General features: G+C 41.5%; 1 protein-coding gene across 3 annotated transcripts in view; it reads right to left on the reverse strand.

Annotated features, from left to right (window-relative positions):
* The window catches only part of gdpd4a (glycerophosphodiester phosphodiesterase domain containing 4a), a 28672-nt gene extending 11824 nt beyond the window's left edge, over positions 1-16848 (reverse strand). For 2 of the 3 annotated variants that reach the window (XM_058387316.1, XM_058387314.1), the window contains exons 1-7: positions 16693-16848; positions 6015-6306; positions 5361-5464; positions 4091-4184; positions 3941-4000; positions 3585-3683; positions 3375-3468 (exon numbers count right to left, since the gene is read on the reverse strand). In XM_058387316.1, coding sequence (XP_058243299.1) covers positions 3375-3468; positions 3585-3683; positions 3941-4000; positions 4091-4184; positions 5361-5464; positions 6015-6197 — 634 coding nt within the window. In that variant the 5' untranslated portion in view covers positions 6198-6306; positions 16693-16848. Of the gene's footprint in view, positions 1-3374; positions 3469-3584; positions 3684-3940; positions 4001-4090; positions 4185-5360; positions 5465-6014; positions 6307-11173; positions 11330-16692 lie in introns of those variants that run through there. The other variant, XM_058387315.1, reaches the window with a different exon arrangement.
* Between the last annotated feature and the right edge of the window lie 677 nt (positions 16849-17525).

Raw genomic sequence — 17525 nt, forward strand, 5'->3', positions numbered from 1 at the left:
TTTCATTTACCCTCTCTGGTCTGTTTAGAGAACTGAAGCCATGGCTGTTTAAAGACGAGACGAATAAATTGATCACCACTTCAATTCAAGTTCAGTTCTTTTAGCATTAGTCAAAATTTGCAGCATTGCTTTTTGCAAAACAAAAAACCTTCTGTAGTCCTTTCATTTCTAGCCATAAACTAATCGCTCATGGTTCAGTCATGTTAATTGCTTATTTTGTCTTTGTAAAGAAGTTTTAAGCTAACAGATCTGAGGAATTTGTAGGCTTCAAACTCATTGTTGTGCTCTTTGTTGTGTGTTTTGTGGCACGGTGCATTATCCTACTGCAACAGGCCACAGCCATCAGGGAATATTGTTTCCATGAAAGGGTGTACATGGTCTGCAACAATGCTTAGATAGGTGGTACGTGTCAAAGTAACATCCACATGGATGGCAGGACCCAAGGTTTCCCAGCAGAACATTGCACAAAGCATGACACTGCCTCCACCGGCTTGCCTTCTTCCCATAGTGCATCCTGGTGCCATGTGTTCCCCTGTTAAGAATTCACATTTTGTAAAAGAAAATGTGATTCATCAGACCAGGCCACTTTCTTCCATTGCTCCATAGACCAGTTCTGATGCCCATTGTTGGCGCTTTCATAGGTGCACTGGTATCAGCATGGTCACCCTGACTGGTCTGCGGCTATGCAGCTCCAGACGCAATAAACTATGATGCACTGTGTATTCTGACACCTTTCTATCAGAACCAGCATTAACTTCTTCAGCAATTTGAGCAACAGTAGCTCGTCTGTTGGAATGGATCACATGGGTCAGCCTTCACTCCCCACGTGCATCAATGTGCCTTTGCCGCCCATGTCCCTGTCGCCGGTTCACCACTGTTCCTTCAGATCAGATGCTCTGATCCAGTCGTCTAGCCATCACAATTTGGCCCTTCATCAAACTCGCTCAAATCCTTACTCTTGCCCATTTTTCCTGCTTCTAACACATCAACTTTGAGGACAAAATGTTCACTTGCTGCCTAATATATCCCACCCACTAACAGGTGCCATGATGAGGAGATCATCAGCATTATTCCCTTCACCTCTCAGTGCTCATAATGTTACGCCTGATCGGTGTATACTGTCGTTGTATACAGTTTCTGATTAATCGGTGTTTTATTGTCAGTAGAATGTTTATAAGCTTTTCAATCAATTTCACCAATGGGGTAGGCACATGACATGACTGCTTTCCCAGTCCAACAATGCACAAAAAAATGCACAATCCTTTCCTATTTTATGAATAAAACTTGATGTGGTGTGCTGTTAAATGAAACGAATCCATGTCAGCATGGTGTGATGTGGTGCTATCTCTTGAGATTGACAGAGCTGGTCATGTTACGGAGAAAACAGAAAGCCCTCTGAAAACCCCCCCCGAGGTGGACATCTTACTGACTGTTCCATTTAAAGCGCTCCTTTCATAAATGTTAAATAAGCGTGTCTATGAAAAAAGCTTCAAGATTCTAATCTTTTTATTATTAGTCTTATTACGTAGCTCACTGGCTGTGAGCATGATCTGTTACTAAGGAAATGATAATGTATTATTAAGTCCATTAATAGTGCTGAGGTTATAGAAAACATTAATCAACACCATCTGATTCGAGGTTTCAACAGTGCTGCTGTATACACATTTTTAATAAACGCAAATTAAGAGCATTAATCTTCTCCATTGTTCTGCAAATATGCAAAGTAATACAAAGACCTATGGCTTCGCAGAAAAACACAGCAGGATGAACGCTAATGTCTTTTTAGGGTCATTAAAGTATAATCAGCCATGCCTTAGGAAGAAGTGAAAAGCATTAAAAGAAGATGAAGGTTTGGGGGAACAATCTAAGATAAGACTATCACTTGGAAATTCAGACCTTATACGAGAAGGCTTCTTCCTTATAGATTAAACGAGGTGTGAAGTCTACAGTGAATTATTATCCAAAACTGGGGACCGGTACGTTCGACTGACCACCAACCAGGCATCACAAAACACTGCCATAGTAAAAACTTCTGTCATACTCACTCACAGTAGTTTAAAAGCATTATGACGGCTAATGAATCAAACAGAAAATGAGCTGCTTAAAAACAACCTGATTGGAGTAAACCAAGCACCTAAATCATCATAACCAACATTTACAGCATGCCTCAAAAACTGATTTACTCGGAACCTGTTCTAGAGCTTTCTCTGGTCTCTGCTTAAAGCGGATTTAATCGGGCAAACAAAAATGCTCATAAATATAATAGATGGACCATTGCCCAAGTCAGTATAATCCGACTGCTGCAGTATAATCCATTTAGAAGTCTCAGAACTGGCACGGATTTGGTTATTACACAATGAAGAGAAGGAGATTTTACCCGAGTTTATGTCTCTGCTATACTGAAACAGCCGGGCTGCATATAAAGCTGTTGACACTCGAGACATCAGACTCTGCATATCAACTGCATTAAAGGCTTTAGATTGAAGTGAAATGGGTATTATAATGGAACGCCTGCAATGTCTGCGGCTGTGAATCTCATAATAAATGAGTCACATCGCTCTACAAGTGAAATAAACTGAAGGCAGCTTTTTAAAATGAAAGCTGACTGGATTTCTCGAGGTAGTCTGAAGATGTCTGCGTAAGGGAGAGGCAGGGAGGAAGGGAGAGAAAGATGTCAGTGTGTTGTACGAACAATAGAGCTGGTGTGTCCGGGAATGAGCGTCTGACACGGCCGGTGCGAAAGAGTGCGAGCCGAGCCGTGACCCTCGCGCTCGTCATTACTGCTTTTTCTCTCTCGTTCGTTAATCATCCCCTCATCAAGACCCCAATAACAGCCCCAGACATGACTCAGCCTCGCTGTGCCCATGACAACCAGAGACAGAGGGATGAGAGAAAGAGTGAGAGGAATACAAAAGAGGAGAGGGAGAAGTGAGAAAGCCACAAAAGCAAAGTTCTGCCTGTGAAGGACAGCTAATGCGTCATGCCACACTGCACTATATAGCTACGCAAAAACCCCCAGAAAAAGCAGGTATTAAAAAAACAGTAGGAAGTACTGACACACTACCATCAACTGGATCCATTAAATACTGCATTAGAAATATAAAATATTATTAAAGATCGTATAACAAAGACTTGATATGATCTGGAAAAGGTCAGATTATTAATTTACCCCTAAAGTCAATGCAGTCTATATGATTATTATATTGATATGTCCATGACTCTTTTTAGCACAACATATCAAGTTGAATGTTTGTAGGATTTATACTGAAATATCTTTGTACCCACGAGATGAACTGATTAGATTCTGGAATGAATCCAAACAACATCAAGGTCACAGGAAGTTAGTGATAGTTAGCAATGTTAGCAACACTGACCTTTCTTATTCATTCGAAAGAAGTGTAAGGCTATTGGCCAGGACAGGAGAGCCATGAGTGAGACTCCACCCACATGCAGAAAAGGTGCTGTGACCTACAGACAAATGTACAAATACCATCATTATTTATAGTAATGGACTTGTTTCATTTCAGTCGGACACATGACATAAGCTGAAGTTTTAAGATAATGACAGGTTAAGACTGAGCAACCTGAAAGGACAGGAGGAGGGTCTGCCACTCTTTGCTCCACAGATCCGAGAGCACAGCTGTGGCACTGACGGAGAAGGCCAGGGTCACCAGGATACCAATCTGCACAGAGTTAAACACAGATATCAACAAATCAAGGCTTGCACATACACTCTATTACCAAAAGTTTTGGGACACCCCTCCAAATCATTGAATTCAGGTGTTCTTTTTCAGGTGTTGATCTCGGCCCCTTAGTTCCAGTGAAAGGAACTCTCAATGCTTCAGCATACCAAGACTTTTGGCAATATAGTGTAAATATTGAGAGATTTAACATTGACGCTGTATTAATATTTTAATGTGTTTAGGTAAAATGTGTTTACTTTGTGGCTCCAGTGCAGATAAAGTCTCTGTCCCTCAGAGAGAAGACACACTGCTAAGACCTGCCAATGAATAACACTCATTAAAGTAAAAACACACACAAATTGAACACCACAGAGTTTATATTTTGCGCTGCAGTTCTACAGTCTCACCAGCAGGAGGGCGATGTAGGTGAAAAGTGCCGCAGCCACCACCAGCAGCACCACTGACCAGGGGAACCAGAAGCCCATATTCCCAAAGTTAAACCTGATGGCAAAGAATATCATTAAAAAATTATTTCTAGCAGACTGGACCTGTATCACAGTATTTATAACCCTTTTTCAGAATTAGCAGTTTATTTTTTAGTGTAGTAATAATGAGTAACTCTTTTTAAATGGTGAGAAAAACAAAAATTGACTCAGATTGCCTCTTTTTTAAAGGGTCAACACACATATTATTTACTCTTTAGCACATACACAGTTTCTGATGCAGCAACACTGGAGTGCACACAAACCACAAAGTGCACTCTCACCTTATTTTGCAGTGGTCTGTGCAAGAGGCACGCTGCTGAACGTGTGTACAAAATACAGCAACATACCATACAACATTCATGACCCTCGACTTGTGTGTAAAAAAAGTGCTGTGAAAACACCATGCTTTCCTAGCACTTGAGCTTTTCTAAAGTATTTACATTTCCAGGTAGATGCTGCTTGTTCTGAACTGACAGATCGGAAACCATGTTGCCATGGACTTTAATAATATTTTCATAACACGTGAAAAGTATGCAGACTAAAATGTATAGAATATAATACATTTACAGCATTTGACAGATACCCTTGTTATTAATTTACCCCAATGAAGCACAAAGGGCCTTGCTCAGGGGGCCCAGATGTAGCAGCTTAGCCGAGGGATTTAACCTCACATCTTACTGTCCAACACCTTAATCACTAAGGTGTTTAGAATCCCTTAGAATAGGAATTATTCCAAGCCCAATTCATCATCTTATCAAAATATATCCGCATGTCCAACATTTTACACTTCCACATTATAATCAGGAAACATCAGCTCAGTCTATTTCCTTTATTTGCAACTTTCTGCAGAGCTACAGAAACAAGAGCACTTTAGAGTCAGGGAGCAGGAAATATTGTTTAGAATGATGATAATATTTGTGCTATTCTCAGAAAATGGTACAGGTAAGGAGTACAAGATGATGAGATGTGTTATGAGGAAATAATCAACAATAGGGGTTTGAAATGCAGCTGATGCAAAGTTTATTATTTTCCTATAATGGCAACGTTCCAAAATTGTTTTATTCCTCCTCTTTCCTATAATGCCCGAAAGCTTTATCGCCAATTAGATTTCAAATTTTGTTTACTGAGTGTCATGGAGTTTCAAATAAACCCGTGATTTGTCCGGCATATCGAATATCCCGGCTTTACTTACCAATCAAAGTCATCGTAGTCATTCTGAGCCTCGCTCCAGAAATACAGGAACACCAGTGTCAGGAAAAAGGTGATGATGAGGAGGATAAAACTAGCACACTCCAACTGAAATAATCATCAGGAATAACACGCAGAGAAACAGCTTTCAGTAATGACAGCCTAATCATTCACAGTGTGTATCAGTGAGGCAGGAGATATCCAGAGAAGTGTCCTTCTGAGAACATGCACTGGGAGTAATTTACGCTGTGAGTCATCCCTCTAACAATCCTGCAATCACTCCTCTGTCTCTGTCCCTCGCTTTTCTCTTTCAGCCTAGAAGATGTTAGGACTCTAAAAGTAATCTGTCATTTAGACGGATGTTTTTGGGTTGAAGTGGAGCGGAATTGTTTGTCTGACGCGAGGAACCGCTTTTATAAAATGCAGACTGTGTCAGCAGAGTGTCTAATCGATGCAAAGTTCGTGAAGTCAGCAAATGCAAGAAAAGCTTCGAAATAAGCTGTTTCTAAAAAATCTGTGTGTATGTATATATGTGTTAGAGCTTAACACAGCTATCTGACCCTGACAAACCTGGACTAAATACACAATTATCATATTTATCTTATCAAATACGTCCACAATATATATAGTGTGTGTGTTTGGGTTTGTGTGTTTTTACCCTACTACAGCAGCACTCCCCAGGTTGGGCTCTGGCCCTCTGATAGCGCCTCCATTGGCAGCCATAGAGTCCAGCCAGACAGGAGACGAAGGGCTGGTGCTCGTAGCGCTGAAGCAGCTGCCTACGGATAACCTTTAACCTCCCCAGCTTCAGTGTGGACAGGCTGATGGGAGAGCGGCCCATGGGTCACCATGGAGCACACGTCACTCACACACTCAGTCGCACACGCACCACAGTGGAAAGGGGATATACACGACCAAAAGAACAGGGGTCAGTCCATCATGCAGGTGACCTAGAGGGAAGAGACAGAGAAAGAAAATAAGAGAGAGGGAGAACAGGCAGTTAGTGAACAATAGAGAGGGCTTGAGAACAGAAAGGTGTAGAGTTATAATGAAAGCCAGTGATATACAACGTAATAGATTTACAGAATATATGTAGATAGAAAGACAGAGAGAAGACACAATGAGAGAACAGTAGAAGAATAATAGACAGAATAAAAGAAAGACAATAAGAGATAGACAGATAATGAGAAAAATGTAGGATTTGTTAGGTGACACTTTCAAATGGGAGAGGGGGAATGGAAAAATTTTTACCTTCCATCAATCAGCCACCATTCCACATAAAGTAAATTTGAAAAGTCCATCTATTTCCTGTACTGTTTATCCTATAAAGAATCTCAGTGAACACACAGCCTGGACCGGGTGCCAATCAATCACAGGACACAATCACACACCCACTCACACACTACTAAGTCTAAACAAGCTTTCATACAAAATCCCCGTGATGGAAATCTCCTAGACGCTGTTTTATTACCGAGCTCAAAAATGTAGCTGGCTTTCGAAATGTACTACGGATAACCACGATATGCTCCGAAAAGCAGATCACGGCATACTTTATCAAGTTAATGATAACATAAGATCACATTCCACATCGATAAACATCACTACAGGAAGCACTATAATCACTCGAGGCCACGGTGTTAGAAGCTTTGTGATGCCTGCTATAATCCACCACAAATACAGCTGTGTCTATTAAACCTACAGAAACTCAAAATACTGTTATAAACTCAAAAACTCAAATATTGTTTATTTGTAATGAATCTTTGATGCTTAAACTCTATCAGATGCTTAAGAATCACTCTCTGTATCAGCTCAAACAAACAGAGCCTACAATTAGCAGTTCAGCTCAGTATTAAAGAAAAAAAGAAACATAATTCATTATTATAAGGTTAAAATCGCACGTGACACTCATTCCCATCTACAGGAATGTCAGGGATGAGATATTACAGTGTAAGAAATTTGTAATAACTTAATAATAAAGTAAAACCCCTGTGTTTGCTTGCGTAGTGAAGAATACTGGCGCCTGAATGGATTCCTCGCTCATCAGAGCTACCATTTGTTATATCAGAAATAATATAATGAGTGCCAGTAATGGTGCATGAATCTCAGAAAACCAGAACTAGTGTGTGTGAATATACACAGCTGCTGTGTGAGAAACATAGTTCACACAGTCATGCACTGGAATATCTTGACTGCTACCTGACGTCACACCCTACAACAACGCCTCCACCATTTCTCTTGGTAATGCATCATGCGATTTAGAAGTGTTTATCTCTTAAATACGTAGGATCTATGCGGCAGCCATCCTGCCTACACACTTACTCACACTACAAACTTTACTTAACCAAGAACTGGCATGGAAATATGTTTAGCTCTTTAACCCATACACTGTAGGGAAAAAGAGTGAAACTAGAAAAGCTTTAAAATATACAGCTCAAAGTCTGTGGAGACCTTATGTGACAGCCCAGTCACATGTCAGTCCTCTTTAAACTGTTGACATTTAATAGTATAGGATGTTAACTTCCCCTCACTGAAACTTCTTCCAGCATGACTATGCCCTTGTGTGCAAATCAAGCTCCATGATAAAATGGTATGCCAAGGTTGGTATGAAAGAACTCGAGTGGCCTGCACAGAGCCCTGACTTCAACCCCAATGAAGACTTCTGGGATGAACTGGAACGCTGACTGCACCCCAGGACCTCTCAGTATCTGACCTCACTAATGCTCTTGTCATTGAATGGGCAGAAATGTCCAGAACCATGATCCAAACTGTAGTGAAAAGCCTTCTCAGAGGAAAAGAGGAAAAATATATCTACAATAGGATGTTCAGAAAGCACATATAGTGCTTATAGACATATAGTGTGATGTGGTGTTGGACTAACAATCAGAATGTTGTGAGTTCGAATCCCAGGGGTGCCACTGCTGGGCTCTTGAGCAAGTAAATATCTGTATAAAATCTAAAATATCTGTGAATAAATATAAGCTGTGAAAATAGGTATTGCTTAATAATAGAAAAAGAAGAAGGTGAAATAGATATTACAGTATTATAAATCAAATACTAGATCAGATTGAATAACTTTTTTTTGTGTGTGTTCTCTGGCTCTTAGCAGGAGACTCAAGGAACACCTTAAGGTTAAAATGAAGCCAGGATCTTCTCACACCTCATTATCTAATGGAACATTACATCATGTGAAAGCGAAGGTCGATGGCGTTTACTCCTGACTGTCCTCAGCTCAAACAACCTCAATCCTTGTCGAGGCCAGAGGTCAGTCAAATCCGCTAAAGGACTAATACCGAAGTTGTCAACTGAGAAAGCAAAAACATACACTGGGTGATGTCTGGCATACAGGAGTTCGGAAAGACAGCAATTCTCTTAGGTTTAAGATGAAACGTCCTAATTTTCAGCAAAAATAAATGTGAAAAAGTATCCTTAAACAATCAGATTTCCAATAAAACAAGCAGGGAGTCTTCACTGTTCTGCTGTAATAAAATCAAATGTACACAGAGCAAAGGTCACCTCACAAGCATGTGCTGATCTTACAGCCCTGAGACACACCTGATCATGATAACGCTATAATGCAGTGAAGTACAAAAAAAACCTATTATAAGATAACGAGGCATGCAATACAAAGTTTGTGGATAAATTCTGTAAGTTTCCTGGGTCTCATTCTGAGCTATTTTCAATGCAACAATACAAGGAGTCACAAGAAGAGCTTTTAATTCAAGTAGGCTACACTAATCTTTGGATTCCTTTGTGTAGCATCTGATATGCACTATGTCTTTTATTAACTAATGTAATATTAATGTGTCTGGATATATGGACATGCACAGAGATACTGCACAGCGGCAACTCAATTGTAAATCAGGTACTGGGAGATTTCTCTTCTCTGCTAAATCTAACTGATATCAAATCAGGTGCGTTAGAGACAAAAAAGATGAAAAATCTGATCTGTACATTGGGCACACGGAAACAGAGACAATCAATCCCTGTGGAGAAGGCACTGTAGTTCATTCATTCTCGCCTTGACCCACCCAATACATTCCTCTTTCTAAAAGTACACACACACACACACACACACTTAAGAACATATACAGACCAGCCAAATGTCCCCTTAAGCTCAAAACTCTCAGAAATTCCTATCACTGTAGGAACATTCAGGGTCCTCGTTAAGACAATAACCTACACCCACCCAGACCACACACACACACACACACTTAAAAAGGCACATATCCATGTAACAGCAGAGACACTGTCCTCACAAAGTTACAATGACCTACAACTACACATCGTAACTGTACACACACACACACACACACTTAAAAAGGCACATATCCATGTAACAGCAGAGACACTGTCCTCACAAAGTTACAATGACCTACAACTACACATCGTACCTGTACACACACACACACACACACTTAAAAAGGCACATATCCATGTACTGTAATATTAGGAACTCTATCCTCACAAATTTACAATAAACTACAATTACACATCGTAACCATACACACACACACACACACAAAGCATACGGACCAGTCAAATGTTCCTAAAAGGTAAGAATTCTCAGAAATCCCTATCATTGTGTGGACATTCAGGGTCCTCACTAAGTAAAATAAACTACACACACACACACACACATACACACAAAAGCTCTCTCTCTCTCTCTCTCACACACACACACACACACATATACACAAAAGCTCTCTCTCTCTCTCTCTCTCTCTCTCTCTCTCTCACACACACACACACACATACACACAAAAGCTCTCTCTCTCTCTCACACACACACACACACATATACACAAAAGCTCTCTCTCTCTCTCTCTCTCTCTCTCACACACACACACACACACACACACATACACACAAAAGCTCTCTCTCTCACACACACACACACACATATACACAAAAGCTCTCTCTCTCTCTCTCTCTCACACACACACACACACATACACACAAAAGCTCTCTCTCTCTCTCTCTCTCACACACACACACACACATATACACAAAAGCTCTCTCTCTCTCTCTCTCTCTCTCTCTCTCACACACACACACACATACACACAAAAGCTCTCTCTCTCTCTCTCTCTCTCTCTCTCACACACACACACATATACACAAAAGCTCTCTCTCTCTCTCTCTCACACACACACACATACATACACACAAAAGCTCTCTCTCTCTCTCTCTCTCTCTCTCTCTCTCACACACACACACACACATACACAAAAGCTCTCTCTCTCTCTCTCTCTCTCTCTCTCTCACACACACACACACTCACACATACACACAAAAGCTCTCTCTCTCTCTCTCTCTCTCACACACACACACACACACACACATATACACAAAAGCTCTCTCTCTCTCTCTCTCTCTCTCTCTCTCTCACACACACACACTCACACACACATATACACAAAAGCTCTCTCTCTCACACACACACACACACACACATATACACAAAAGCTCTCTCTCTCTCTCTCTCTCTCACACACACACACACACACACACACAGTAGATAAGCAGTTTTTCCAAAATCATATGAGCCCCTGACCCGTCTAGGATCAGCAAACATAATTTATTATTATTATTATTATTATTATTATTATTATTATTATTATTATTACCAATAATAATAACTAATATATCTGAATGGCAGAGAGTTTGAAACGTTACATCTTTAAACTAGGAGCAGTAAATACTCCAGTGCTGCTTTAGTAAACTCCACTGTCAACAACAACACCGGACAGTACCGATAAACAGAACCATACATAAATAATCAGAAAAACTGCATTAAAGCGGACATGTTTGACTTACAAACTTTAATTCCGTCGATGCTGTCCGTCCTGGATGCTCAGAAAACCGGAAATGACCGACACATCACCGGCGAGGTGTCTCCGCGGGCACGAGCAGCTCTTCGCTCCTGTAGTGCGTAGCGGTTACAGACCGTCGCGCATGCGCTTTACGCTCCTACTTGTTGCAGCAGTAGCCACAACACCGGCCGTCTCCTCCCGGTTGAAATACGTATACCCAGAGCTTAAATCCCAGCGTGGACCTTACTCAAGTCCCAGAATCCCGTCTGGGGTTAGCTGAGCATTAATACTCACCCTGAACCACCATGATCACAGCACTGCGCCTCTGATTGAACGTTATATCTGTCTAGGTGTGATCTATGTCCCCATGTTTTTCCCTTGTGTATTATTACAACATTTGTAGTTTGACTAATCAGTGACTCAGTTCTGCACATCTTTCTGCACATCCTACATCTACACTAGAGTTTTAACTGAGTGGTCAAGTGATTATTATCATTCTTCTACATACATTGGAATAAAATGTCTTATCCTCAGGACCAACACATAACAACACAGTGCTTTAACACAACAATACAGCGGCACAGTACACAGTAAAGGAGACTAAATAAAGCGTAGATATACAGCAGTGTGAAATGAGTGCAAACAATACAATGAATACACAGAAAAAATGCACATCGCAACTGTGCAACAGAACCATTGCCTGCCTGAAAACTGATGAGTGTTCAAGTGTTATTCGACTGTTAGTGGTAATAAAAGCGTCATAATTGTAAAGCAAGTGTCATATTAATAAAAGAGTCCACTAAAAGCGTTACAAAGGGCAGGTGTGAAGTGATAGATGGAGAGCAGTGGCTGCTGGGAGGTTTGGATTAGCCCAGGTAATAGCCCAGGAGGTAGAAAGGGGTTGAGTATTCTGACCACCTCAGGGAAGATGCTGTAGGGAACAGTGGTGGTGGTAGCACAGATGCTCTGGTATTAGGTAGCTCATCTGTAGGATCGGATCACACGGGCCAGCCTTCGCTACCCATGTGCATCAATGAGTCTTGGCCGCCCATGACCCTGTCACCGGTTCACCACTGTTCCTTCCTTGGACCACTTTTGATAGATACTGACCACTGCAGACCGGGAACACCCCACAAGAGATGCAGTTTTGGAGATCCAGTCGTCTAGCCATCACAATTTGGCCCTTTGTCAAACTTGCTCAAATTGCCCATTTTTCCTGCTTCTAACATCAACTTTGAGGACAAAATGTTCATTTGCTGCCTAATATATCCCACCCACTAACAGGTGCCATGATGAGGAGATCATTAGTGTTATTCACTCTCAGTGGTCAGAATGTTATGCCTGATCAGTGTATGTGCACTGTCTGGTTAGTGACTGTCAATTCACCCATCGATGGAAACAGACCATCATAACACCAGTAATGATATTTTCTGTAGATGATGGAACAGCAGTAGCAGTGTGACCCCCTGACATGGCAGTATGGTGTGTATATATCATGCACTGCAGCATTTCTGGTCAACTATGGTCTCTCAGTGGCCTTCTTTCATGATGGATGTGGTCGAGATGACTATATATTGTGCATAGGAGCAGATAATCTAGTCAGTAATCAGCGAGCCTGGTACACCGGCCATTAAGCGTCGGTACAAGTTAGGTGTAGTAATGAAGTGACCGCTGAGTGTATCTTGTACTTTATTTTCTGATCTCGCAGCACTTAGAGCACCGACAGCTCATTTAACACCTCTACGATTAGAGTGAATTCTGTAACCCACTTTGGATAAAAGTGTCTACAGAATCAATAAATGCAAATCCTGAAAAACTTTTTTTTTTCTTACACAAGCCACTGAAAGACTCGTTCCCCTAAACATAAGTGTCTCTCAGGGTCACAAAGTAGTTAGAACTGATGCATGTTAGAAATCCTTGCATTGTATTAGGACGTTAATAATGAAAACCTGTTATTACATGTTGTTACCTGTCATTACACCTGATTGGTCAGAAGTTTTTGATTAATTTTCTATAACAACAACGTCACAACTTTCTCTTACAATAAGACAAATGACAGATTTAACACATTACTATTTCTATAGTAATGACATGTTTAGACTGGAAATGTTTATTAAACAGTTATAGAAGGAGTCTCCAGTTCCAGTGATTAATAAGAGTTAGAAATAATGATGTTTTACACGGGAGAGACAAATCTGTGGTATCAGTGACACAACAACATAAGCTTCACAAGTAGTAATGCCAGGGCATCACTATCATTATTTTGCAGTTGTTTTCACTTTTTAGTCATTTCCTCTACAAGAATAAATAAAAGAAATTCAGCATCTGCATCACAGGAGCAGCAGGACAACTCTTACCTGCTTTATTTATTTTTTTGTTCCTTGAATGCAAGTATTAACAACAAATTATGATAAACAGCATGCAAAACTGTTATAGTAGACACATTATAGACTCTACCCAAGAGGCTGCCTATGTAGGGCACATTTTCCTCCCAAAATAACCTCTGCTGCAACATATTCTAGGGATAGGTTTGTTGTTTGTTCCCAATGTAAAGTGTATACTGTAAGGAAAGGAAATGACACTAAATACTGGAATATGATGCTGCCAAAGCTAACATATATATACACTATATTGCCAAAAGTATTCGCTCACCTGCCTTGACTCGCATATGAACTAAAGTGACATCCCATTCCTAATCCATAGGGTTCAATATGACGTCGGTCCACCCTTTGCAGCTATAACAGCTTCAACTCTTCTGGGAAGGCTGTCCACAAGGTTTAGGAGTGTGTTTATGGGAATTTTTGACCATTCTTCCAGAAGCGCATTTGTGAGGTCACACACTGATGTTGGACGAGAAGGCCTGGCTCTCAGTCTCCGCTCTAATTCATCCCAAAGGTCTTCTATCGGGTTGAAGTCAGGACTCTGTGCAGGCCAGTCAAGTTCATCCACACCAGACTCTGTCATCCATGTCTTTATGGACCTTGCTTTGGTCACTGGTGCACAGTCATGTTGGAAGAGGAAGGGGCCAGCTCCAAACTGTTCCCACAAAGTTGGGAGCATGGAATTGTCCAAAATATCTTGGTATGCTGAAGCATTCAGAGTTCCTTTCACTGGAACAAAGGGGCCAAGCCCAGCTCCTGAAAAACAACCCCACACCATAATCCCCCCTCCACCAAACTTTACACTTGGCACAATGCAGTCAGACAAGTACCGTTCTCCTGGCAACCGCCAAACCCAGACTCGTCCATCAGATTGCCAGATGGAGAAGCGCGATTCGTCACTCCAGAGAACGCGTCTCCTCTGCTCTAGAGTCCAGTGGCGGCGTGCTTTACACCACTGCATCCGACGCTTTGCATTGCACTTGGTGATGTATGGCTTGGATGCAGCTGCTCGGCCATGGAAACCCATTCCATGAAGCTCTCTGCGCACTGTTCTTGAGCTAATCTGAAGGCCACATGAAGTTTGGAGGTCTGTAGCGATTGACTCTGCAGAAAGTTGGCGACCTCTTCGCACTATGCGCCTCAGCATCCGCTGACCCCGCTCCGTCAGTTTACGTGGCCTACCACTTCATGGCTGAGTTGCTGTCGTTCCCAAACACTTCCACGTTCTTATAATACAGCTGACAGTTGACTGTGGAATATTTAGGAGCGAGGAAATTTCACGACTGGATTTGTTGCACAGGTGGCATCCTATCACAGTTCCACACTGGAATTCACTGAGCTCCTGAGAGCGACCCATTCTTTCACAAATGTTTGTAAAAACAGTCTGCATGCCTAGGTGCTTGATTTTATACACCTGTGGCCATGGAAGTGATTGGAACACCTGATTCTGTTTATTTGGATGGGTGAGCGAATACTTTTGGCAATATAGTGTATATATATCCCGCTGAAATTTTACATAATCTGTTTATAAACAAATACATTTAACATGCAAAGGAATTGAATTATCATTATTAAACCACCTCAGATGCACTCATGATGCAATAGCACTTCAGGTGTTCGGGATATAACATAGTGTCCTTTCACTTATTGAATAATTCATTTATTCATTCCAAAGTGAGAAAAGGGAGGCAGAATGCAAATGAGCACAGAGTCGAGGTGAGGGCATAGCAGTGGGATTTGATCTCACAACCTTCTGGTTATTAGTACAGGATCCTAAGCACTGGCTTTTGGAAAAAAGGGGCAGAAAAACAGCCGTGGGATTTTGAACTAACTTTAACCATGGCGATGGCACTGAGCCAAGCAGAAGTCATCAATAAGACCCAATCCTATAGGCATTCATGTATCACTGCTAATAGGCGTCATACTTCTGGAGAGAAGCTGAAGTGTAAGCTGCATTGGATGCAGAAACCGCATCATGAACATACAGTTCATGCATGAGAAATGTTCGATGTAGTTTTCTGTGTGTGTGCGTGTGTGTGTGCATTTACTGCAGAGTGTGTTACCTTTATGCACTGACTTCAAGACTTGTGCTACTTCACACTTCTCTCTCTCTCTCTCTCTCTCTCTCTCTCTCTCTCTCTCACACACACATACACAATCACATTACTATCCTTTTGAGGACCTCTTATTGATATTAATTTATTAATGCCTACACCTAAATCTATCGCTAGCCTCGGTACCCAAAAGTAAACATTCTGGCACCTCATTTTAAATAAAAAGAAAATAAAGATTTTGTGTAGGGACCAGACAGATACCTAGCTTTAGGTGTAGAGGCATTGTGAGATATCAATAAGAGGTCCTCAAAAGGATAGGAAGACAAACGTGATAGTGTGTGTGTGTGTGTAAAAAAAAAAAAGAGAGAGAGAAAGAGAGAGAGAGAGAGAGAGAGAGAACTGTGAAGTCTTTAAGTCAGTGCATAAAGGTAAAGCCTGTCTGCTAGGTTGGTTTTTCACTCCACAAGGTCAGCACTGTCAGATATTCCTATCCTTGTTGGCACACTCTGTCCCCACTACTATATAAACACGCGCGCGCACACACACACACACACACACACACACACACAATGCAGCATGGGTGATTTAAGCAAATTAGGAAAGTAAATCACACAGGATAATGCCATGACTACAAGAGTTTATCACTGCAGTGTACACTCAGTACATCAGATATAATGCATACTGGTGCATAGAGATGAATCTATTATGATCACACAAGGTTTTAATTAAAAGCTTTAACATGCAATCACAGCTAAAAGAGAGAAAAACTGTGGATGAAGATTTGAAAAGAACACATTTGGTGAATCTGTGGACATCATCCTGAGCATTGCCTCAATACTTTTCTCCGTCACACCAGAGCAGCTGTTTCTATCTCTGCTGCAGTTTCTCTCTCTCTCTCTCTCTCTCTCTCTCTCTCTAAAACATCCGTCTTGTCACATTTCCTCCAACACACTTCTATTCATCATGTTAGTTAGTAGACATGCGCGCGCGTAAACGCATATTTTTATGCCATGTGATGGACAGCACAAGGTCCTTTTTCCATTTAGTAGTCAGTGAATAAAAGAACTTGGCATGTGAGAAAGACTCACCGTTCTGATGAAAATCTCCTTCTCTCACTGGCTTGGAGGTGTTTGCATAGCTGGCATGGGAAGCGCGTTTTGCGCAGGAGATCCCGCTTCACGCGCAGAAAAGGGAGATAAATGTGTGTGACAGCGCGCGGGCGTGTGTGTGTGTGTGTGAGTGAGTGAGAGAGAGAGACGGGGGGGGGGGTATAGGGGAGGGGTATAGGGGAGGGGTGTTCTGAAAAAACGTCACGAGACTGCACATCACGGTGTTTCCTCTATCAAGGATCCACGCAGTGTTTAATGTTATTTTACCTGTATTCCATTGCATAAGCGCACAGGGAAGCATATACACGACTGCACACAATCCTCACTAAGATAATAACCTACACCCACCCACACCCACACACATCAAACACACACACACACACACACACATGTTCCCATAAGGTAAACATTCTCAGAAATCCCTATCACTATGTGAATATTCAGGGTCCTCACTAAGATAAAATAATCTACACACACACACACACACACACATGAATGGGGACCAGCCACATGTCCCCATAAGGTGAAAACTCGCAAAACACACACACACACACTCATATGTTCCCATAAGGTAAACATTCTCAGAAATCCCTATCACTATGTGAATATTCAGGGTCCTCACTAAGATAAAATAATCTACACACACACACATGAATGGGGACCAGCCACATGTCCCCATAAGGTGAAAACTCGCAAAACACACACACACACACACTCATATGTTCCCATAAGGTAAGAATTCTCAGAAATCCCTAGCACTCTGTGGACATTCAGGGTCCTCACTACTGCCAGCCACATGTCCCCATAAGATG

The sequence above is a fragment of the Hemibagrus wyckioides genome, linkage group LG04, assembly GCF_019097595.1.
Source record: "Hemibagrus wyckioides isolate EC202008001 linkage group LG04, SWU_Hwy_1.0, whole genome shotgun sequence".
NCBI lineage: Eukaryota > Metazoa > Chordata > Actinopteri > Siluriformes > Bagridae > Hemibagrus > Hemibagrus wyckioides.